Source organism: Microcebus murinus, chromosome 5 (assembly GCF_040939455.1).
Source record: "Microcebus murinus isolate Inina chromosome 5, M.murinus_Inina_mat1.0, whole genome shotgun sequence".
NCBI classification, from domain to species: Eukaryota; Metazoa; Chordata; class Mammalia; order Primates; family Cheirogaleidae; genus Microcebus; species Microcebus murinus.
Window position 1 is genome coordinate 81,780,824 of NC_134108.1, and position 24,901 is coordinate 81,805,724.

At 32.7% G+C, this 24,901-nt stretch overlaps 1 protein-coding gene across 1 annotated transcript in view; it reads left to right on the top strand.

Annotated features, from left to right (window-relative positions):
* Positions 1–24,901, top strand: part of LMBRD1 (LMBR1 domain containing 1) — a 107,343-nt gene that overhangs the window by 46,391 nt on the left and 36,051 nt on the right. The window contains exons 8-9 of the mRNA XM_012779846.2: positions 4,010–4,135; positions 8,127–8,279. Coding sequence (XP_012635300.1) covers positions 4,010–4,135; positions 8,127–8,279 — 279 coding nt within the window. The remainder of the gene's footprint in view (positions 1–4,009; positions 4,136–8,126; positions 8,280–24,901) is intronic.

Here is a 24,901-nt window from a genome sequence, read left to right on the forward strand (position 1 = left end):
TGTTAAGATGACAAAACTATAGTGATACTTTAAGCACATACTCTGATTAGTTGTACTGCTTCGTGTTTGAGATATAATAGACTTTTGATTCAGAATGAGACATTTTATATTTAGTGACCTAATGTCAGGCTAATCATAATCTAAATGTTATAGTTAAATTTCTTGATAATGATTGAAACTAATCTAAAAAGAAGCTAAATGCTTGGTAACCAGATAATGGTTACTTTTTTCTACTTGCTGTCTTCAGACAGTTAAAAATACAAAAAAAAAAAAAAAAAGTATATTCTGGTCCCATGTTACCAGAAGTTGTTACGAAGGACATATTTTTATTTTCTAAAATCCTTTTCACTAAGCTAAACTCTATCAGTTCCATGTAAGGCAATAACTGTGAATTAAGAGCTTTCCCTTCTTTTTTTTTTTTTGAGACAGAGTCTCGCTTTGTTGCCCAGGCTAGAGTGAATGCGGTGGCAGCAGCCTAGCTCATAGCAACCTCAAACTTCTGGGCTCAAACAATCCTGCTGCCTCAGCCTCCCGAGTAGCTGGGACTACAGGCATGCGCTACCATGCTCGGCTAATTTTTTCTATATATATTAGTTGGCCAATGAATTTATTTCTATTTATAGTAGAGACGGGGTCTCGCTCTTGCTCAGGCTGGTTTCGGACTCCTGACCTCGAGCAATCTGCCTGCCTCGGCCTCCCAGAGTGCTAGGATTACAGGCGTGAGCCACCGGAGCTTTCTCTTCTTAAAATGCTTGGTAAAATATATCTTTTGGAGAAATTATTTCATTAATTTAATAAATGTTTGCTCTAAGAGTAAAGGTAGGAGGAAAAAGAATTGGAACCTAGTTGTTACATAGTATTTAGTCTACTGTAGTTGTTGTTACTAGTCTGGTTTAGAAATCTGTTTAGTCAAGTTTGGCAGATCTAGTAATAAATGTGCGGACTAATAGTGTTAATATACATTGTTATGTGTTATAATTGAGTTGTAAGCAAGGCACTTCCCTACAAGTTAGGGAAGGTTTCTCAGACACAGTCTAATTAAGCTGAGACCTGAAGGGCACTGAAATTTGCTAATGAAGTAGGGTGAGAAGGTAGGCATTCTAGATGAGGGCACTGCATGAATTAAAGTGTAGATGCAGGACAAAACTTGAAATAGTATAAAATTGTATGTTTTAAGAACTGTGAATAATTCAGAGGCATGAGATAAGGTTAATAAGTTGGTAGGGATCAGGTCACAAAGGGCTTTGTATGCAAGATTACATTAATTGGAGTCTGTTCACAAGACCAATAATCCTACCTTTCATTGAAAAACAATAGCAAAACAACCTTTTTTTTTTTTTTTCGGCATATTATGGGGGTACAGATTTTAAGTTTTCAATAAATGCCCTTTCCCCCCTCCCCCTCACATGTCTGATTTTTCAGCATGACCATCCCCCAGATGGTGCACATCTCACTCATTATGTATGTATATGCAAAACAACTTTTTAAAACAGTATTATATGAAGTTTTGATATATACAAAAGAATAGATGAACAAGTAGAATTGCTCTGGTTAAAGTAGCAGCAGGCCCCTGCATGGCTAGCTGCTGCCTTATCTTCTATAGTGACCCTACAGGCATCTTCCCAGAATCCTAGGAACTCATACCAGAATGTTTTGCAAAACATCCTTATTAGTCCTGGAAAATTTTAAAGGATGTTAATGAGCAGAATGGCATAATCTGACTTGAGTGTTACAATGAGATCACTTCGGAAATGGTGGAGCAGGTGGATTTGTAGAAAGTGACACCAGCAGACCAGTTAGGAGAATTTAGATGACCTTGTATTTGGCAGTGGACTCTAAATAAGGGCCATGTTAATATTGACAAGACCAAAAGATTCCTTAGGAAACAATATTAAGTCCTGAAGTTAGTATCTTAAGGGATACAAATCTATCCAAAAGGGAATAGGAAGTATTGAGGTAAATTAAGCCTAGTTTGGAGGTGGTTGGGAGGACAAGGGAACATAGCTGATTATAAACTGAGTTTAGCAAAATATTATTGTAAAAAGCAACATGGTATTGGACTATTAAAATGATATGTGAACATGAGGAATTGATAAATAATCATTATATTATGCTGTATATTCATCAGAGCCTTAATTATATTGCTTTTTTCAATAATGTTTAAAGGATGTGTAAATACTAGAATAATTAAATAGGTCAAAATGATAATAAGAATAGGAAAGTCCTCTAAGGAAAGGTTAAAGGAACTATGAGATGCTTTGGTACCTTGGACTTTATAATTCACATTTTCAGTGTTTTGAGTATATAAAATTTAATGTTAAAAATAGAAATTTTAAACCCATTTTTTTTCTTTTTATATTTATCAAAGTATACATTTTACAAGTATACATTTGATAAGAATTGTATTAATCAGAAGGAGATCACTCTACAGGTTGGGCATTCATAATCCAAAATCCAAAACTTCTTGTCTCAAGCATTTCCCTGTGGTCCCCAACTGCTGGGCCGGGCACAAAGCTCTACCACCTAGCCCCACCACCCTCCATCCCCCAGTCTGTGGAAAAATTGTCTTTCATGAAACCGGTCCCTGGTACCAAAAAGGTTGGAAACCATTGGGATACTCAACCATTACACTATCTAAATTATATTTTCTTCTAATACTAACGGAATCTTCCTACATTGCTCTTTTTTTGGATGATAGGGAAATCATGAGAACACTAAGTTATGTTTTAGCAATATCTAAAATGCAATGTTTTAAGTGTTTCTTCTTTAGCAAATATCACGATTTGCACGTTGGGTAATTATATTGGTAATAATCAGCTATTTAATTATCTAAATATGACATGCTGTAGAGTTGATATTACATGATAGAACTAGTTGATTGCTGGGATTTCTTTTTATTTATGTTCTGTGTTCACATTCTCCATTAATCAAAAAAAACCTGATTTGTCAGAATTTATGCTTTGGTATTTGAATTGTGGCTTAATTAATATCAATGTGTAAAGGAGGCTCAGTGATGAATATTAAAATAATTAAAACTGATACTAAGTCACTCTGAGGTCATCCTTGGAGTTGGCAACCAGGTAGCAGAGAGCATGAGAGAAAGTATACAGGTTCACCAAGGATATTTGGGGTTTTGGGTTAAGCCTAAAAAATGGCATATTATCACTTCTACCCACATTCATTATCCTGGGGTTGATCTGGGAGGGGGGACTGGGTAGAGTAGTTTGGTTGTGTGCTCAGAAGGAAAATGAAAAAGGTTTAAATATGCAATGTGGTGTCTGCTTCAGAGTTTGTTGCTGCAACCAGGAGGCGATACTTGTCAATGTTTCTTCTAAGGATTTAAGGTTAATAATGATTCTCAATAATGGTCACATGATAAACACCATTGTTATTACTAATTATAAATAAAAAGTTTTAATTTGGGACTGGAATATGGAATTAGGTAGTACATATAATAATATGTTTATTCTTAATGCCGATTGATAAGTTAAAATTCCTTGTAGACGAATGTTTAAAATACTTAGCAAAAAGTCTAGTTATAAATATTTAAAATTTTAAATAAACTATACATAGAGATAATTGGCATGCTAATCGAATGCCATGTATATATTAAAATACTTGTTTTACTAAAAATTTACCATATATAATTGGTGAAAATTATTTTTTAAACAGAAAACAATTTTGTAAATTATTTACTAATTCACACTATCTTAACCTTTGAATAGGCTAAAGTTGTCATTTATTACTTAGATAAAGTATTATACATATTTACTTTAAATGTGCAGCTTGTCCTTTGAGAAATAGTGTTATACATGTAACTCTGTATATATGTAAATGTGAAATAAACAGAAGAATTGCTCCCATATACCATGTTCTTCAGTGACTATTCGCCTTCACAACTGCTGACTCTTAAGTTATTACTTTAAAGGACATTTTTTTTACCTGAATATCATATATAATATGTTTACAATAGTATTACTAAAACATAGCATAATCTTATTTCTTTTAGGCCTATGGCATGTCTGCTTTACCTTTAAATCTGATAAAAGGCACTAGAAGCACTGCTTATGAACGTTTAGAAAATACTGAAGACATTGAAGAGGTGGAGCAACACATTCAAACAATTAAATCAAAAGTGAGTTGGGTGTTCTGTTGTAATCGAGAAACACAATGGGACTTAGATATTGGCAAACTCATTATTTTTTACATTGTTTGAATTTTTTGCAACTTAGCCTTTAAGAACTATGTACATATTTTTAAAAATGTGTCTTCCATATAATGTAGTTCACTGGCAATTTGAGAATTTCTATCAGTGTTCTAACACTTAAAAAACAAGTTCTTCTTATATGATCTAGACCTTGCTAGTTCTCAGGTATCCTGATTCCATGTGTAAAATCAGATTTTAATATACTATTTATGTTAACGTTTTATTTACTAGTTAAGCTAAAGATTACTGATTAAATGTACTTCTAAAATACAATAAGAGTTTTTCATCCTTTATCACTTTCAAGTAACAAATCTTACCTAAAGATTGTAGGAAAAAATGGCAAGTTTTCTAAATTATTCTATTAAGCTAGCATGATCCTGATAAAGAAACCAGACAATGATAGCATACAAAAAAGGAAATTACATACTTTCTTATAAAGTATAAGCAAATATTTTAATATAAATAAAATAATTCAAAACTTATGCCATAATAAAAGAATATTTCATAATTCTCAGGATAGGTTTATCTCAGAAATGCAAGCATGATACATTAGAAAATATATTGAAGTAGTATAATATATTGAAATTAAATGTTAAATATTAGCATCTTAATGTATGCCAAAGAGTATTTGGTAAAAGTCAGTTTGTAGTTATGATTTAAAAAATGCTTATCAAATTAGAAGAGAATATTGAACAAAGGAAGCTTCTAATAAGCATCATAGTTAATAGTAAAAAAATAGAAACTTTCCCATTAAAGTCAGATGTAGGGCTGTGATGCCAGTATCGTTGATACTCTTTGGTATATTCCTGGAGCTCCTAGTCAGATAAGAAAGAATTAAGTAAAAACATTGTGGGAAGGGGAGAAAAAAAGGAATCCAACCTTTATTATTTACAGATATCATCTGCCAAGAGAATCTAAAAGAATCGAATGACATACTAGTAATTCATCGAGGTGTCTAGATATAAACTTATAAAAATTATTAACCAGTTGGAGGTTATAATATTAATAGGAAATGATCTCATTCACAGTAACCATAAACTACAAAATAATAAGAAATGTCAGGATCTTCCTGATAGAAATTATAAAATTTACTGAAATACATAAAAGACACAAATAAATGAAGAATGGCATCAGTTCATAATTGAGAAAATTCAGTAGAGATGACAGTGTTTTGACAGTATAATCTGTAAAATACAAAAAATGAAATTTGCAAAAATCTCATACCGTAAAATATGGATTCTGAATTCAAATCAAGTATAAAATTTATAAAACATTAGCAGAAGATGAAAATAAAATTTTATCTTGGTGTGGACATTTCTAAATGGTACACAAAACTCAGGTGCTAATTAAGAGAAGATTGATGAGTTTTAAATTTTTATGTTGTAAAATTTGTGTACAAAAAGAAAGTTAAAGACCAACAATATGGGAAAAATCTCTAATACAGGTGATGTATGAAGAGCATCTTTAAGTCAGTAAGGAAAAGGACAACTGACACACAAACAGAAATATTGAACACAGGATTTAAATAGGTAGTTCACTGAAGGAACTATTAAACTATTCAGTAAAAATATGAAATGATGCTTGAATTAATTAGTAATCAATAGGTTGACCAAGCATCTCAGTTTACCTGGGACCTGAGGGGTTTTCCAGAACCTGAGACTTTCAGTGCTAAATCAGGACAGTTGATAACCTTAATAATCAAAGGTGTGAAAATTAGAACAACTCAACTTTTTTTAATCCTTTGGAATTTTAAAAACTTTTACTTGTATCATGTGTTGATGGGAATTGAAAGATAGGTATATTGTTTATAGAAATATAAGATATGCAACTTTTTAAAGAAAATTGACTGTTGTGACACGATGCCTATACACACATACCTTTTAATAATTAAACTTTAATCAAACAGTTCACCTCTAGAAATCTGTCCTATTGGATTATATGTACACATTTGTACCCAAGTATATAAGGATGTTTTTGGCACATTGTCAATGGCTCTCACCAAAAATTAAAATAAAGGAAACAATCTAAATGTTCAAAAATAGGAATATGTGCAGATGTATATTGACCTGCTTAACACTGATAACCATAGGAAAGGGGAGTGGTAATATGGTAATTGCGGACAGTGTGAAGGAAAGCATTCACCTTTTTCTTTTCTTAACCCTTTTACTACATTTTAACCTTTATAACTACATTTTTTATTTCAAATGAGATAGATTATTGACTTCTGAGTTTCCATCCTAGTGTTTGTTTTTCTGACCAAAATTCTTATATTAGTTTAATCAATTGGCACTGCAGAATGGACATTAATCCCTATTCCACTGAAGGATCCACCAAATAGGTAGATAACTTGGGTTTGGATTCTTAAATTAGTTTTCCAAATTTATTTTTCTGAAATAGTGAAAGCCAGCATTTAAACAAAATTACCTCATTGTTGGTATCCTTTTGATATTGTTAATATAATGGAAGTATTGAGAAAAATTGTTGTGATTAAGATATAAAGTGCTGAACCCTTCTCATACCACACACTTGAAGTACTATTGCCTAGATCTGTCTTCCAGAAGGGAGTGTTCATTTTATTCCTCTGACCTTCAGAAAATACCTTTCCGTAAGTTTCCCTTTTCTGGGGGATGTAGTGTGATAATACCCAGTGTACTTAAAAGAGTAAAGATAATTATAGTCCAGTTTATATAAAGTGTGTGGTCTCTGGGCTAGTAGCATCAGCATCTCCTGGGAATTTGGTAGAAATGTGAATTCTAGGCCCCAGTCAAGACCTACTAAATCATAGAGGCTAGAAATTTGTGTTTAACAAACTTTTCAGGTGATTCTTATGCATGATAAAATATGAGAAGCAGTAAGTTAAAGTATGGAAGAAGATGGTTAGTTCTAGAAGAGCATGGTGATACAAATATGTAAAGAGATTATTATAATTGTGTAAATCTTATTAGAAGGTCTATGGATATTATCTTCATTATATCTGTGATTTCAAATTGAGGCTACACTAGGATATATAGACAGCAATATGCTATATATCTGCTAAGAACTCATTTAATCCTTAATAAGACTGTTAAAGACATTCTAATATCTAATATCTCTGCATTTTTAAATGTCCTGTGTAAATATTTTTCTTGTTCCTTACAGTAAAAGCAAACAGATTTGTATTTCACCCTTTTTTGTATTTAGCAGTTGTTGTATTATTATACCCAATTAGAGACACCTGGGGGCAGGGAAGTTCATATGGAAAAGTGTACCTGTGAGACATCATGAAAAAGATACTGCCTATGGTTAAAAAAAGCATCACGTAAAAATTGATGGAAGTTATCTGTCAGATAGTCTGGCCAAAGAAAGCATGACTCATTTGCAAATGTACTTAGAAAAGAGGGAAGTACCAATTCTTAGCAATTGTTATAAAGACCTCTACATATCACTTATACTTGTGTTGCATCACTCTGCTGGTATTTAAACCATCCTGAAAAGTTCAGGTAACACAACCACTTGACTAAAGAGAGGAAGGAGGCAGGGCCACATATATTGAAATAAGATACACGAGTTTGGAGGGGTGGGAGAATAACTGAACAAAATACATGGTAATTAACGCTTCTTATAAACAACCACCCTTTTTGTGGAATATTTTTACAAATATTTCTCTTTCCATATAGCTTTACCATATATTTGGAAAACAGGGATGAAGAGGGAGACAGTGTTAAATGTACACACTGTATGAAATGTACACACATTTTGATGCTGATCTTGGTTTAGCTATATTTATTGTCACATTGCAGTTGTCAATTTTTTTCACTTTGTAAATTTGCCTAAGGATTGTCCAACCTAAAGAAGTTTTGTTGCCTGATATGCTAAATATGGTGGATACTTTATTAAGACTTTAAGGGTAAAACTTTTATTTTGTTCTATAATTTTGCAGAGCAAAGATGGGCGACCTTTGCCAGCAAGGGATAGACGTGCCTTAAAACAATTTGAAGAAAGGTTACGGACACTTAAGAAAAGAGAGAGACATTTAGAATTCATTGAAAACAGCTGGTGGACAAAATTTTGTGGTGCTCTGCGTCCTCTGAAGGTAAATGAAGTTTTAAAAAAATATGCTGTCACTCTTCTTCTAACTGTGTGATTGAATTCTTGTTTTGAGGCATTGCAGCATGGTACTTAAGATCTTCAAATTTGGAGTTTAATCTAGTTTTGAGTCACAACTGTCTCTTTCAGTCATTTGGGCAAGGTAAGTATAATTTTTCTGAGCTTCGTTTACTCATATGTAATGTAAGTATTATAACAGTTGTTGGGAAATTCAAATACAAATATAGATAAGTAATGTAATATACTGCTGGCATATTTTACAAGTTTGGTCTTTTATATAAATAGGAAGATGTGGGACCCATAGTAGAACTCAAGAACTCTAACTTAAAGTAATAGAATTTGCCTCATCATTGCCTCATTTGCCTCCCAAAGTATATTAGAAAGGTATTATTCGAGATGGAAAACCATTATTTTCTTTATTTTTGGAAACCATTGTTTGCCTGCCTTGAATTCTTGGGATTGTGATACCTAAACTTAAATGCCTAGATTGAATTAAAGTCATTATAGTATGACACGGACTCAAAAGTAACTAAAAATGCCGGCCATATGTAGGCTTACAAACTTAGTCATTCTGTATCTGGGGGCACATCAAACACCAAACCTTCGTATGCAATAGAATGCCAGTAGTAATTCAGAAAATGCAGTGAATGGACTGACTTGAAGTGAAGTTAGGCAAGATGAAGCTAGAAAGTGGGTTTTGGCTAAATTAAAAAAAAAAAATGTTTCAGAGAATCCTGTCAAAGATGACTCAGGTTGAATTCTGGTGCTTATTTTTCTGTCTTTTAATTAGAAAGCAAATGCACTCACTAAGTGCCCACCCTTTAAAAACTCCTCTTGAGTTTTCAAAAATGTATTATAATCAGTTAGTTTTTCTTTGTAATCACTTTTATAATGTTCTGTTAGAATAACTTTTTTAAAGACTCACCCCAGTCCTTTTTCCCAAGATGGCTTATCTTCATATTACCAAAAGTATGATGAAACCTTCTCCAACCCTTATTTTAATCCTAAATTGTTTATAGCTTCTTATCAATATTTATAACCTAGTCTCTAACATCAGCTGCCTTCTTTTAAACCTGCTTTGTCCCATTTCACTGAACATGTATTTAGAAGGATTTTTTAAATCAACTTTATTAACCACTTCGGTAGGAGCATCAGCTATAGTCGACAGCCACAGATGAACGTGCACAGAGACTTTAGCTGACAGCCGTGATATGACTTCTCTAATTTTTCATTTATCAAAATAAAATTGTGAACATTTAAAAATAATGTAATAAAAACATATATGTGTATGTTATCTATTCTGATTTATATTACAAGTAAAGCTGCCTGTAAAGTAAAACAAGCTTTCAGTGCTTTAAAGCTTTCCTCATCACACAAAAGCAAAACGGATTCGTTGTCAATGCACAGCACAAACTATCGTGCGGACTATGAGTGCAGGCTGTGGGCAAGGTTTCGTGGCCGGTGAGCGCCGTACCAAAGTGGTTAAGGGTTCAGATTGTTTTTGCCAAATATAGATACGTAGATGGAAAGAATATTCGTGTATCCCCAAAATCTACATTGTGCTCTCCCCTGTTCCCCTTGAGCTCAGACCCCAGGTAACTACTGATATCCTTTCTGATGTTAAACTTTAGTTTTGTGTGTTCTAGAATTTTATGTAAATGGAATCATAAAATGTACAGTCTTTTGTTTGGCTTCTTTGGCATGGGACAATGTTTTTGAGATTGATTCATATTGTTGCATTTTTGTCTGGTGGTCCATCCCGTTTTATTGCTCAATAGTATTATTCCAGTGTGTATCTATATCAAATTGGGTCATCTCACATGGCACTGGACATTAGGGTTGTTTCCAGTTTGAGACTATAATAATATTGATATGTATGTTTTTGTATAACTCTTTGTGCATATATGTGCTTTTATCTATTTCTCTTGGGTAAATAACTAGGAGTAGAATTTCTGGGTCTAATGTTTAATGCATGTTTAACTTTATAAGAAACCGCCAAAGTCTTTTCCAAAATGGTTACACCATTTTTATTCCCATAACAGTATGAGATTTCCAATTACTTTATATCCTTGTCAACTCTTTTTTAGTGTTTGTATGAGTTATTTTGATGAAGTAGCATCTCATGATTTTGTTTTGCATTTCCCTAGTGACTAATGATATTGAGCATCTTTTTGTATACTTATTGGCTATTTGTGTATCTTTTGTAAAATATGTATTTGAATGTTTTGGACATTTTCTAAATTAGTTTTTTTATTAGTGAGTTACAAGAGCTCTTTACATTAATATATTCTGGAACAAGTACATTATCAAGTATTAAAACATGCATTGTGAAAATCATCTCCTAGTTTGTGGTTTGTTTTCTGTATGTTTTTGTGTTCTTAGCACTATTATTCAAATAGATATTTCTTACATTTTTATGAATTCACATTTATTTTTGTATTCTCAGATGTTTGTCTAGCATAAGGTAACAAATATTTTCTCTTATGCTTTACTCTAAAAGTTTTGTAGATTTAACTCGTATATTTAGGTTTGTGGTCCATTGTAAGTTAATTTTGTGGTATGGTATGACGTAAGGGTTAAGGTTTATTTTATTTTCTGTATGGGTATCCAGTTCTGGCATCATCAAAAAAAAAATTTTGTCAAGACTATCCTTTGCTTTTTGAATTTCCTTGGCAGCGTTGTCAAATCAATTGATTATATTGTATATGTGCGTCTAATTCTGGACACTGTCTTCTACTCCATTGCTCTATATGTCTGTGTGCTAGTACTCGATTACTATAGCTTTATAATCAGTCATGAAATCAGATAAATTCTTCAGGTTTTCTTTTTTCCTTTTTCAAAATTGTTTTGCCTATGCTAGATCTTTTGCATTTTCATATAAATTTTATACATTGATTTATAATTTCACAAAACACCCACTGGGATATCCATTGGGATTACTTTGAATCTATAGGCAAATTTGGGGAGAATCTATGTCTTAACAATATTGAATTTTCCAATTCATGAATATGATATCTTTACATTTATTTACATCTTCTTAAATTTCTTTCAGCAGTGCTTTGTAGTGTTTAGTGTAGAGCTCTTATAAATATCTTGATAAATTTATCTCTTTTTTTTATATTCTTGCAAGTTATGTTGTTTAATTTCAATTTTCAATATTTGCTGCCAGTATGTAGAAATTTGTTTTTGTTCATTGACCTTACATCCTGCAACCCGTCTAAATTACTAATTTTAGGAGCTTTATTGTAGATTCCTTAGGAATTTTTATATACATGATATCAACTGGTAAAAGTTTTACTTCTTCCTTTCAAATGTGAGATTTCCAGTTGTTTTTTACTTTCCTTATTTCACTGGCAGAAACTTCCAGTACAATCAGTTTATCATTTATTCCTCTTGTTATGTAAATATGTCATTCTTGAATATTGATCTAAATTCTTACCTATCTTTTTATTGTCTGGTCCTAAGTTAAAATAGGGTAATATGCCTGCCTGAAGGAAATCTCTGGGGATACGAACTGATTGATAATTGAGGGTTTAACATGTATGTGAACAGATAAACATTGCTTTTCTTTCATTAAATGAGATACGAAAGTTATTTATTATTCATCACTTCTATGTTTTGTCTATAGTTGATATAATTCAGAAATAGAAAGTCCCATGTTCATTTAGCGCTTCTTAAACATTAGCATCCAAGTCAATCTAGACTCACCACTCTGCACTGCCCACTATATGCTAAAAGTGATTTAAGACCTTTGAGAAATTCTTTGAAGAACTTCTCAAAGAAAGAACACATTTCTTTGAAGTTACGTTCTGTATCAAAATATTTTATGCTAATGTTGCATTTTACTCTGTGCTATAATCCATGTTTGTTTTTAATAAAATGTATTAAGTATAAATTTTTGCATATGCAAACAATTTTACAATTTTGTTATTACCAGTAGAGACCCCTCCCCCTCCTTCAAGATGGCCTGTTGTTCTTGTGATTTCACATTGCCTTGCATTCCCTAGGATATGCACACCTCTTTTCAGAAATATGATTCAGATCATGGGCTTTCCAGTCACATACCTTTGGGTTTGAGTCCTTGGTCTGCTTCTCACCAGCTATGTAATCTCTCATTACTTCAAATTTCTGAACTTTGTTTTTCTCATTTGTAAAATAGAGTTATATACTTATTTTTATTGTGGGAATTAAATGAAATACTGTGTGCATTGCACTGCCTTTTGATGTAGACAGCCCAGAAAATTGTAGCTGCTGTTGTTATAGTTCTCTATATAGAATTTTTCAACTTCCTAAATATTATCATGGAACTGAAGGAAGGAGATTAGTTTTGTTTGAAGATAATTATAAAAATAAGCATTTAATTAGAATAAGTTAGTGGTTAATTTAAACAGCATTTATAAATAATATCAAACACATTTCTAGATATATAGTCTAATGTTCATTAAATACTTGAATAAACTCTTTCCTGATAGTGAGGTATGCTTGAGCTTGTACAACTAATTGGCCTAGGTAACTTACAGATCCATTAGGTTTTTTTGGTTTGTTTTTGTTTTTTACCCCCGGAATAATACAGGGGTATTAATGCTTTGGTTACATGAATTGCTTTTGTACAATTTGAGTTACAGTTATAAGTGTGCCCATCACCTGGATAGTGTGGAATGTACAAAAAATGGTAAACTAATATCTTTTGTAACAACCTGGATGGAACTGGAGACCATTCACCATATGTACTCGTCATTAAATTGGAACTAATTGATCAACACTCATGCACATATGGTAACTCCATTAGGTTTTAAATATACCTGAAATATTACCATATGTACTTATTTAGAAAGTTATAAATTCATGTTTATAATTATATCAAATTTTTAAAAGATTTTTTTATAGTGGTAAATATATATCATAAAATTTATTATTGTAACTACTTTTTGGTGTACATTCAGTGACATTAAGTACATTCACAATATTGTACAACTATCACCGCTATCCATTTCTTGATCTTTTTCAAACAGAAACAATGTATCTATTAAACAATAATTCCCAATTCCCTGGTGATCTCTATTCTACTTTCTGTCTTTTAGAATTTGCCTAGTCGAGGAACCTAGAGCAAAGAAAACAGAAAATGTACACAAAATTATCTAACAATAAGGTATTGTTGAGTCTAAATGTGTCAGTCATCTATAAATGTGAATGGATCTAACTCGCCATTAAAAGAAAAATTTTAATTTTTTTCACAAAGCAAGATCCAATTATATACTGTTTACAAGACATACATCTAAAACAGTGATTCAGAAAGACTAAAAATAAAGAGCTATTTAAAGATATACTGGACAAATAGAAACAATAAGGAAGCGCAGATGGTGATCCTATTAGACAAAGCAGAATTCAAGCCAAAATACATTAAATGCAACAAAGGAGGATACTTTTTGTGGTATGTAGAATGCCTCCCTCCTCCTCCAATGATGCCCTAATCCCTGAAACCTGTGAATATGTTACATTAAGTGGCAAAAAGAACTTTTCAGATGTAAGGTTATAGATGTAAGGTAAGAGATTATCCTGGATTGTCCAGGTGGGTCCAATCTAATAACATGAGCCCTTAAAAGCAGAGCACTTTCTTGACTAGAGTGACAGAGAAGTCGTGAAGGGCAAATCAGAGATATTCAAAGTGTGAGAATGACTTTAATTGCCATTACTGGTTTGAAGATGGAAGGGCAATGTGGTAAGGAATGTAAACAGACTTAAGAAACTGAGAGAGGCTCCCAAATGATAGCCAACAAAGAAATAAAAACTTAGCTCTAGAACCTCAAGGAACTGAATTCTAACAACAATCTGAATGAATGAACATGAAAGTATTTCTTCTTCAGAGACTCCAGAAGGGAACATAGCCCTATTGACACCTTAGTTTTGGGGCCCTGAGAGAACTAAAGTGGAGAACCAGATGAGCCATACTCTTAACCATGCTCTTAACCATGCTCTTAACAAACATCTGACTCACGGAAACTGAGATAATAAATGGGTATTGTTTTAAGCCACTAGGAGGAGGAAGAGGGAGAAGTTTGTCATGGCAGCAATTAGTAAAAAACAAAAACGAATGCATTTAAATATGAAAAGTCACAATTTACAATGAAGATATAATAGGTATGAATATCTGTGAGCCAATAACAGCAACTACCTTTATGAAAGCAAAAACTATGGGAGATTCAAAGAGATATAGATTGAAACATAGTAATAATAATAAGGGACTAATATAACACCATAGTCAGGGAAAAACAGTTCAAGGAGACAAAATTAAGACTGTAGAGACCTAGATATTATCAGTAAAGTTTAATTTATACCTTTTTACTTTACCTCTAGATAATAGAGAATATACCTTCTATCCAAGTACACATGGACAAAAGTTGATCATATATTCATAAAGTTTTGCGGAGTAGATATATTAGAACTCTTCTCTAATAGCAAGGCATTAAAAGTAGAAATTATAACAAAATAAACTAACACATTTCACCTGGAAATTAACCTTATATGCAGCAATTCTTGAGTGAAAGGAAAGGGGAAATAAAAATAGATTACAGCATTTTTAAATTAATAATGGAAACATTAGAAACTGTGGAATACATTAAAAAAAGAGTGATCAGATAAATTTATAGCCTGAAACACACTTATCATTAAAAATGGAAGTCCAAAAAGATACAAGTCCAAGCACTAAATTCCAATCCCCAAAAGATAGCAAAAGGACGAAAGAAACCAAAAGAAAGAACAAGGAATAAAATAAAGATAAAAGCAGAAAGTAACAAGGTCAGGAGAGGAAAAAGACAATTACAGTCAGCCTTCCATATCCACAGGTTCAACACCAGCGGATTCAACAAACCACAGATTGAAAATACAGTATTTAGTACTAATAATTTATGTTTTAATTAATAGACCACTAGCTAACTTCATGAAAAAGAACAGGGCTGCTTGGAGAAATGGCTGATTCTAGGACTATGGATGGGAAAATACATAATAAGCTTGGGACATCTTATGCCAGAAAGCAAGAAGTGCTCAGAGAATAAATAGTAAGGGCATAATAAAAGGAACCAGCTTGTAGGGGTTCCCACTGCCTAAATCTGGGACCAGTTAAGTATCAAAATAATGATAGTAATAGATGATAACTCATTGAATAAAATAATCTATGAATCCATATTGATAAATATATAAGTAAATGGTACAGAAGAGAAAGCTCTTCCCTATGGTAGAATTCCAACAGATAAATATAGAAGGAATGACAGAATTAGAAGATCAACATTTGGCAAGCACTACATATTGTTTCTGGCAAGAGGCGTCAGTGGATACTAAAATTAGAAGGTAAAAGTTTGGTGAGAACAGGATTTTGCATATTCTCAAAGTATCTCACTACAAAACGTATTAACTGCAAAGGGGAAAATAGTAATTTTACAGTGAAGAAACCTTCCTGAAACCAGGTTAACTGCATGATCAAACTTAAGCTCCTTCCTAACAGGGCAAATAGACGTGATTGTGCCAACTGATACAGTGCATTCAGAGGGGCTTAATAACCAGAATGGCTTCTCTGTCGTTTTCTTCCAAAAAAGCATAATCTGAATATAAACATGAGAAAATAGACAATGCAAATTGAAGAACATTCTACAAAATAGCTGCCTTTGACTTCAAAATGTAACAAAGCAATTAGAACTTGTTCAAGACTATAGGATAGTAATGAGACATAAGCAATGTGTGATCCTAGATTGTATTTTGGACTAGAAAAAATTTTTTTCTTCTGTAAAGGACATTAGTGGATCAATTGAAATTTGAGTATGGCCTTTAGATTATATAATAGTGTTGTATCAATATTAATTTCCTGAACTGTGATTATGTGAAAATATCTTTGTTTTTTAAGACATAGATTTTTAAAGTATTTTACCTGTCACTTATTCTCAAACAGTTCAGCTACATATAAAAAGAGAAAATGATAAAGCAAGGTAAAATGTTAACATTTAAAGAATCTGGGTAAAGAGTATACTAGAATTCTTTGTACTGTTTTTGCATATGTCTGTTATTACATCAAAATTAAAAATATTTAAAGTTTAACTTATATTAGGTCTCCCCCACCCTACCTCCCAGAATTTTGACTCTATTCTTACCTATTTCCTTTCTTCAATGTCAAGTTTTATAAAAATCTTTTTTATCAAAGTAATGTTGAACTAAAGAAATTGCTTCTAATAGATAATAGGGAAAATTATAACCATGATCAAGAACTGAGTGATATTACATTGACAAATAAAAATGAGAATGTTTGCAACTTGGAAAATAATACTTTATAGCCAAATCTGAATACTATTGATCTTCTGACATTTTTGAAAACTTTATGAACTAGGGCACTTACAACATGTAAAGGAATATTATTCAGTTCATAGACTCGTAACTCCTGATATAATGTCCTATCAAGATTTGATGATGAAAACCATGTGTCTTATTTTATCTATGAGGAAAGCCTTGAAGATTAATTGCTTGCTACTTAAATTTGAATTAGGGGCCCAGGACCTACTGCCACTCATTGTGTAGAACTGGACATGGAAAATAAAATGGCCTCTGGAGAGAAGAAAGTTGAGTTTGGGTTAAAACTTAAATCTAGTTATTCATTCTTAAATTCTCTTTTTCAACACTTAACATGGGTTGACTTGGCAGCCTTTGGTCATAGTCATTTAATATTCTGGATAACTTTTCTAAGACTTTCATGTTTATAAAAATTACCCGAGAATCTTATTAAAATAAAGATTCTAATTTAGTTAGCATGAGGGAGGTCCCCAAATTCTGTATTTCTAGCAAGGTCCCAGGTGATACTGATGCTGCTAATCCATGACTACACCTTAAATAATAATTTAAGCACTTTTAAAGTGCTTTTTTTGTTTCCTGTCCTCATTGTTAATAATGGCCATTGCTCTTGACAGCAAAAGGAAGCAATATAGGTATTTTATTTAAGGCAACATAAATAATAAAATACAATAGTAATCATTTTGTATTTCACATTTATAACTTTACTTTCTACTCCTTGTTACATTTCTGGATAGACAAACATTATTTTATGGATATATGCAATTCACCAGTGAGACCTTATAGGAGGTGTATCGTTTTAAAAAAATGACCCTATGTTATTTCTTTCCATACTGCTTTGAAATTTTGTTTTACTTTGTCACAAAGCATTGAATTCTAGGAGTAGAGATTCATTTGAGTTAATAATGGTTTGGCAATGAGTTTTAAAATGCAACACCAAAAGCACTATGCTTGAAAGAAAAAAATAAGTTGGACTTTATTAATATTAAAAACGTCTGCTTTGTGAAAGACACTGTTAAAAGAATGATAAGACAAACAACAGATTGGTAAAAAGTATTTGCAGAATGTGTATCTGATAAAGTACTTGTCTGTGAAATATACAAAGAATTCTTAAAACACATCAATAAAAAAAAGCCATCTAATTAAAAAATAGGCCAAAAGTTCTAAACAGACACTTCATAAAAGAAAATACACAGATGGCAAATAAGCATATGAAAAAATATTCAACATTATATGTCATTAGGAATTGCAAGTTAAAACAATCATGAGGTACCACTTCACATCTATTAGAATGGCTAAACTTTCAAAAGAAAATCTGACAGTACCAAATGCTAGCAAAGATATAAAGCAACAGGAACTCATTCATTGTTGATTGGAATGCAAAATGGTACTGCCATTTTGGAAGACAGTTTGGCAGTTTCTTACAAAGCTAAACATAGTCATTCCGTAGGATCCGGAAATTGTAGTCCTAGCTATTTACCCAATTGGGTTGAAAAGTTATGTCCACACAAAAACTTGTACATGGATGTTTATAGCAGCTTTATGTATAATTTTTAAAATTTGGAAGCAACAAAGATGTCTTTTAGTAAATGAATGGATAAATAAGCTGTTGTATATCCATACAATGTGGTGTTATTCAGTGATTAAATGAATTGTCAATTTATAAATAGAACCAGAGGAAACCTTAAATACATGTTGATAAGCAAAAGAAGAAAGTCTGGAAAGTTTACATACTGTATAATTCCAACAATTTGATATTCTGGAAAAGGGAAAACTATAGAAGCAATATAAAGGTCAGTGGCTGTCAGGAGTTTGGGGTGAGGTAGGGTAGGATAAATAAGATTTTAGGCCAGTGAAACTATTCTGTATGATACTCTACTGGTGAATACATGACATTACCATTTTTAAAAACTCATACAACTATACAACACAAAGAATGAACCTTATTGTTAACTGTGGACTTTAGTTAATGCATCATTATTGTTTTATCAGTTATCACAAATGTTCCACACTAATGCAAGATGTTAATAATAGAGGAAACTGTGTAAGGAAGAAGGATATATAAGAACTTCTATAACTGTTTCCTTAATTTTTCTATAAATCTAAAAATGTTTTAAAAAGTAAAGTCTATGAAATTTTCAAAAACTTTTTTTTTAGTTTGTTACACTGTTGCTTCTAATAATCACATAGTAAAAACAACCAGTGTCCATCAATAGGAGAGTGGCTTAAGGAAATGTTACCCCGGTATTAAGAAGTATGATAGTATACAGCCACTAATGTGAATGGAAGCTGTGTGTATTTCTATAAAAAGAAATCATATCTTGAACAAACATTTAAAATTTTGATTAAGATGTGTTGTATTTTAACTAAAACTAATGTCCAGGTTGCAAATATTGTGTATGGTGAATACTCACACCCACACCAGCATTATACCACTTCTGGAGGAATTCATAGGAAACTATTGTCAGTTTTAAGTTCAACTGGGAACTAATGGTTAGAAATGCGACTTACCTTTTAATATTTTTAGCCAAGCTTTGTTCTCAATTTTAAATTCTAGTTGTTTTTAAATGTGCCTTTCTACCCATGACAGTGTACTTTTTTCTGTATTGAGGCCTATACCCCAACTTCTGACATTTCCTGTCTCCATTGAGTCCCCTTTGTTTTATTCAAGCTAGCCTTACCATTTCATATGTATGTTTGTCTATATACTTTCTCACCAGATTATTGAAATCCAACCAAACTGTTTTCTATCTCTCTGGGTTTTTTTTTCTGCTTACGCATTTAACAGATTATGTTCAATATATTTGTCTTAGCTTGGGCTGCTACAAAAAAAAAAAAATTCTGTAGACTGGGTAGCTTAAACAACAGACATTTATTTCTCACAGTTCTGGAGGCTGGAAAGTTTAAGATCAAGTTGCTGGCAGATTTAGTTCCTGGGAGCTCCCTCTTCCTGGCACGCAGATTGCTGCCTTCTTGCTGTGTCTTTATGTGGTTGAGAGCAAGTGAGCTCTGGTATCTCCAATGAGGATACTAGTTCCATCATCAAGGCCTCATCTTTGCAACTTCATCTAATCTAACTACCTCCCAAAGGCGCCATCTCCAAAAGTATCACATTGGGAGTTAGGGCTTTAACATAAGAATTTTGAGGGGCCACAAACATTCAATCTGTGACAATATGGGTTCAGAATTCATTAGCCAAAATCCTTGGGTCAGATATAAAATCCAGGATTTTTTATTTTTTAGAATAGGTGTGTACATTATATATTAAATAACACCCCTTGAATGATCCAGAGTATCAGCCCTCATACCTTCTTTCAAACACATTAATAGTTCTGCAGTGAATATAAGAATTTTCACAGTAAGTGGGTTAAATACTTCGAAAAGCCTCATGTTAATTTAGGCCAGATTTAATCAAGAAATGAGTTAGAAAAAATTTGATTTTTAGAACATTTTAGATTTCAGAATTATGAATAAGTGGTTATGGACCTATATAACTTATTTTTTTCATTGAGATATAACTCACATACCATAAAATTCACCCTTTAAAAGTGTACAATGGGGTGATTTTTAGTATATTCACAAGGTGTTCTATAACTGTTACTGTCTAATTCCAGAACATTTTCTTTACTTCAAAAAGAAGCCTTATACCCATTAGCAGTCTGCCCCATTCCCCCAGTCCCTGGCAACCACTGATATTTCTATCTCTATGGAGTTGTCGATTATGGACAGTTATATAAATGGAGTCATTCAATATGTGGTATTTTTGGCTGGTATTGGTGGCTCATGCCTGTAATTTTAGCACTCTGGGAGGCCAAAGCAGGAGGATTGCTTGAGCTCAGGAGTTCAAGATCAGCCTGAGCAAGACCCTGTCTCTACTAAAAATAGAAAAATTAGCCAGGTGTTGTGGTGCACCTATAGTCCCAGCTACTCAAGAGACTGAAGCAGAAGAATCCTTGAGCCCAGGAGTTTTGAGTTTGCAGTGAGTTATGATGACACCACTGCACTCTACCTGAGGAGAAATAAATAAATAAATAAATAAAATAAAAACAATATGGTATTTTGTGTCTGGATTCTTTCACTTAGCATAAATGGTTTTAAAGATTCATTCATGTACATTTAGCTTTACTTCATCCGTTTTTATGTCAGAATTATATTACATTGTATGGATAACGCCACATTTTGTTTAGTCATTCATCAGTTGTTGGGCATTTGAGTTGTTTTTATAATTTTTGTGTGTGTGTGAGACAGCGTCTCACTCTGTTCCGGGCTAGAATGCCATGACGTCAGCCTAGCTCACAGCAATTTCAAACTCCTGGGCTCAAGCAATCCTTCTGCCTCAGCCTCCAAAGTAGCTGGGACTACAGGCATGTGCCACCATGCCCGGCTAATTTTTTCTATATATTTTTAGTTGGCCAATCAGTTTATTTCTATTTTTAGTAGAGACGGGGTCTCGCTCTTGCTTGGGCTGGTTTTGATCTCCTGACCTTGAGCGATCCAACCGGCTCGGCCTCCCAGAGTGCTAGGATTACAGGCATGAGCCACCGTGCCTGGCCATAATACTTTTTAATATTATAAATATTGGTGCTATGAACATTTGTATGCAAGTTTTTGTGTGGATATATGTTTTCAGTTCTGTTTTGTATATATCAAAGACTGGGATTGATAAGTCATATAGTAACTCAACTTTTTAAGAAATTGTCAAGCTGTTTTCCAAAGTATCTGTACATTTTATGTTCACACTAGAACTGTATGAGGGTTCCAATTTCTCCATATCCTCATCAACACTTGTTGATTTTGTTTGTTTGTTTGTTTATGGATAAGCTAGCCTGTAGACATCCTAGTGAGTATCAGGTAGTACCTTATTGCGGGTTTGATTTATATTTCCCTAATGAGATATTGAGCATCTTTTCAGGTGCTTATTGGCCATTTATATATTTTCTTTAAAGAAATGTCCATTCAAATTCTTTGTCCATTTTTATATTGGGCTGTCTTTTTGTTATTGAAGTATAGGAGTGTTTATATTCATGAAACAAATACTTTCTCCCATTCAATGGGTTGTATTTTTTACTTTCTTGATAGTATCCTTTGAAACAAAAATGTTTTTAATTTTGATGAAGTTTAATTTATCCATTTTTCTTTTGTTGTTTGTGCTTTAGGTGTCTTATCTAGAAAATCATACTTAATCCAAGGTCATGGATAGTTATACCTATGTTTTCTACTAAGGATTTTATAGTTTTAGCTCTTACATTTAGGTCTTTGATCCATTGTAAATTGATTTTTGTATATGGTATGAGGTAGAGATCCAGCTACTTTTTCATGTGGATAGCTACTTGTTCCAGCACCATTTGTTGACAAGACTGTCTTTCCCCATTGAATTTTCTTGGAATCTTTATCAGAAATAAATTGACTATGTATGGTTTTATTTCTGGTATCAATCCTGTTTCATTGAGCTACATGTCTATTCTAATGCCAGTACTGTGTAGGCTCATTTACTATAGCTTTTAGTGAGTTTTGAAATTGGTAAGTGTGAGTCCTCTAACTGTATTTTTTTTTTCAAGATCGTTTTGACTATTCTTGGTCCTTTGCATTTCCATATAAATTTTAGAATCAGCTTGCTAATTTCTGCAAAGAAGTCAATTGGGAATTTGATAGAAATTGCATTGACTTTGTAGATTAAGGAGTATTGCCATCTTGAAATTATTAAGTCTGATTCATGAATGTGGATATCTATTTATTCAAGTCTTTTATTTCTTTCAACTATATTTTGAAGTTTTCTATGTACAGTTCTTATACTTCTTTGGTTAAATGTATTTATTCATTTTGATGCTGTTGTAAATGGAATTGTTTTCGTAATTTTATCTTGGACTGTTCATTTTAGTGTATAGAATGTAACTGATTTTGTGTATTGATCTTGTATCCTTATAATCTTGCTAAATTCATGTATTTGCTCTAATTGTTTTATTGTATTTTTAGGATTTTCTATATATAAGATGATATCATATGGAAATAGATACAGTGGCGTTTTGTTTTTGTTTTTGTCTTTCCAATATGGATACCTTTTCTTTCTTTCTAGCCTAAATGTCCAGGGTAGATCCTCTATTATAGTGTTGAATAGTACTAACAAGATTGGACATGTTTGCCTTGTTTCTGATCTTAGTAGGAAAGCTCTTAGTTTTTCATCATTACACATGGTATTAACCGTGGAAGCTTTGTAGATGCCCTTTAACAGGTTGAAGAATTTCCCATCTATTTCTAGTTTTAGTATTTTTATCATTAAAGTATCTTAGCTTTCATCAGTTTTTTTATTCCTGCATCTATTAAGATGATCATGTGATTTTGTTCTTATTGTTCTTTGTTCTTTAATATGGTTTATTGTATTGATTGATTTTCATGTTTGACCAAGCTTGCTGTCCTGGGATAAATCCCATTGCTCATGGTGTGTAATTCTTTTTACATGTTGCTTGATTTATTGTGCTAGTATTTTGTTCAGGACTTAGGCAGGTATTTTCATCAAGGATAAAGGGATATTGATCTGTCGTTTTCCTTTCTTGTGATGTGTTTGTCTGGTTTTGGTATCAGGATAATACTTGTGTCACAGAGTGAGTTCAGAAGTATTCCTTTTCCTCCTCTTTTTTTTTTTTTAAGTTTGCAAAGGATTTGTGCTAATTCCTCTTTAAACCTGTGGTAAAATTCACTAGTAAAGCCATCTTGTCCTGGAGTTTTGTTGTGGGAAGTTTTTTGATAACTTAATTCAGTCCCTTTACTCAGTATAGGTCTCTCTAGATTTATTTTCTTCTTGAGTCAGTTTTGATAGTATGAGTCTTTCTAAGAATGTCTGTTTCATCAAGCTTTATCTAATTTCTTTTGCCACTTTCTCAGGTTTCCATGGTTTCTGATGGGAAATGAGGATCATTTTTACATGAGTCTCTTCCCTCTTGCTGCTTTCAAAATCTCTTTGGCTTCTTTTTCTTTTTCTTTTCAGTTTTTGATGTGCACAAGTGTGGGTGTCTTTGAGTTTATTCTACTTGAAGTTTATAGAGTTTCTCAGATATGCAGATTAATGCTTTTCATCAAATTTTGAAAGTTTTTGGCCAGTAATTTTCAAATATTCTTTCATATCTCTTTCCTTTCTCTTTCTTGGACTCCCATTATGCTTATGTTGGTATGCTTTATGGTGTCTCACTTGTCTCTGAGGCTCTGATCACTTTTCTTTATCATTTTTTCTTTCTGTTACTCAGATCAGATTATTTCAATTGATTTCTCTGCAAGTTTGCTAACTTTTCTTCTGCCTTCTCAAATCTGTTGTTTAGTCCTTCTAATGAATGTTTTATTTCAATTATTTTTATCTTCAGAATTTTGATTAACTTTTTAAATAATTTTATCTCTTTGTTGTTATTCTCTATTTGGTGAGACATCATTCTCATAATTTTCTTTCTTTCTTAAGATACAGCTTTTTAAAAGTTCTTTGAACATATTTAAAATAGCAAATTTTCAGTTTTTGTCTATAAGTCCAATGTCTGGGCTTCCTCAATTGCCTATTAAATGGGTTTTTTCACCCTCTCTATATTGGCCATACTTTCTGATTTCAACACTCAGGCAGGCACTTCATACCTCAGGCCTTCATTTCCTGTTTGTGCAGAGCCTCAGGGTCAGCCCAAGTTGGGAGTTTAAGTCTTCTTTTATCTTTCCTAATCATCCACACGGCCCTGGGCAAGCATAGGACCTTCCTAGATTCCCAGGAATATATTAGAAATTTTCAAAGCCCCTCTGAACATCTCATTCCCTGGGTTTGTTTCCTTCCTTCCCTTCTTTCTTCCCTTCTTCCTTTCCTTTCCTTTTTTCTGTTAAGCTTTTTGGTTAGTTAATTTTTATCCATCCTCCATTGGCTCTGTAGTCATGAAGTTTATTGATTGCTTGTAATTTTTTTTTTGACAAATAATCCTGGAAAATGGCTTTTTATACTGTTAACTCCAATTAAAGTCAAATATGGACAGCCTTGCAAGTGTAATCTTCCACAGAAGAACCAGGAAGGTAAAATAATGGCAATTCTCAGGGAATGAGACTTTAAAAGAGCTCAGCTCCTTTTTGCTTCCTTAGGTTACTGTTAGTGTTAGGCTGCTGACTTTTACAGGCTATTTTTCAAGGGTACCACAGCACTAGAGAGGAGAAATAGGATTAGAGCTTATTAAAATGTCACAATGCTTTTTGTTCTTACTGAGATTCAGCCACTTTTCTTGAATAAATACTCCTAGATTGCTAAATGCTTTAAGGTCAGTTTCC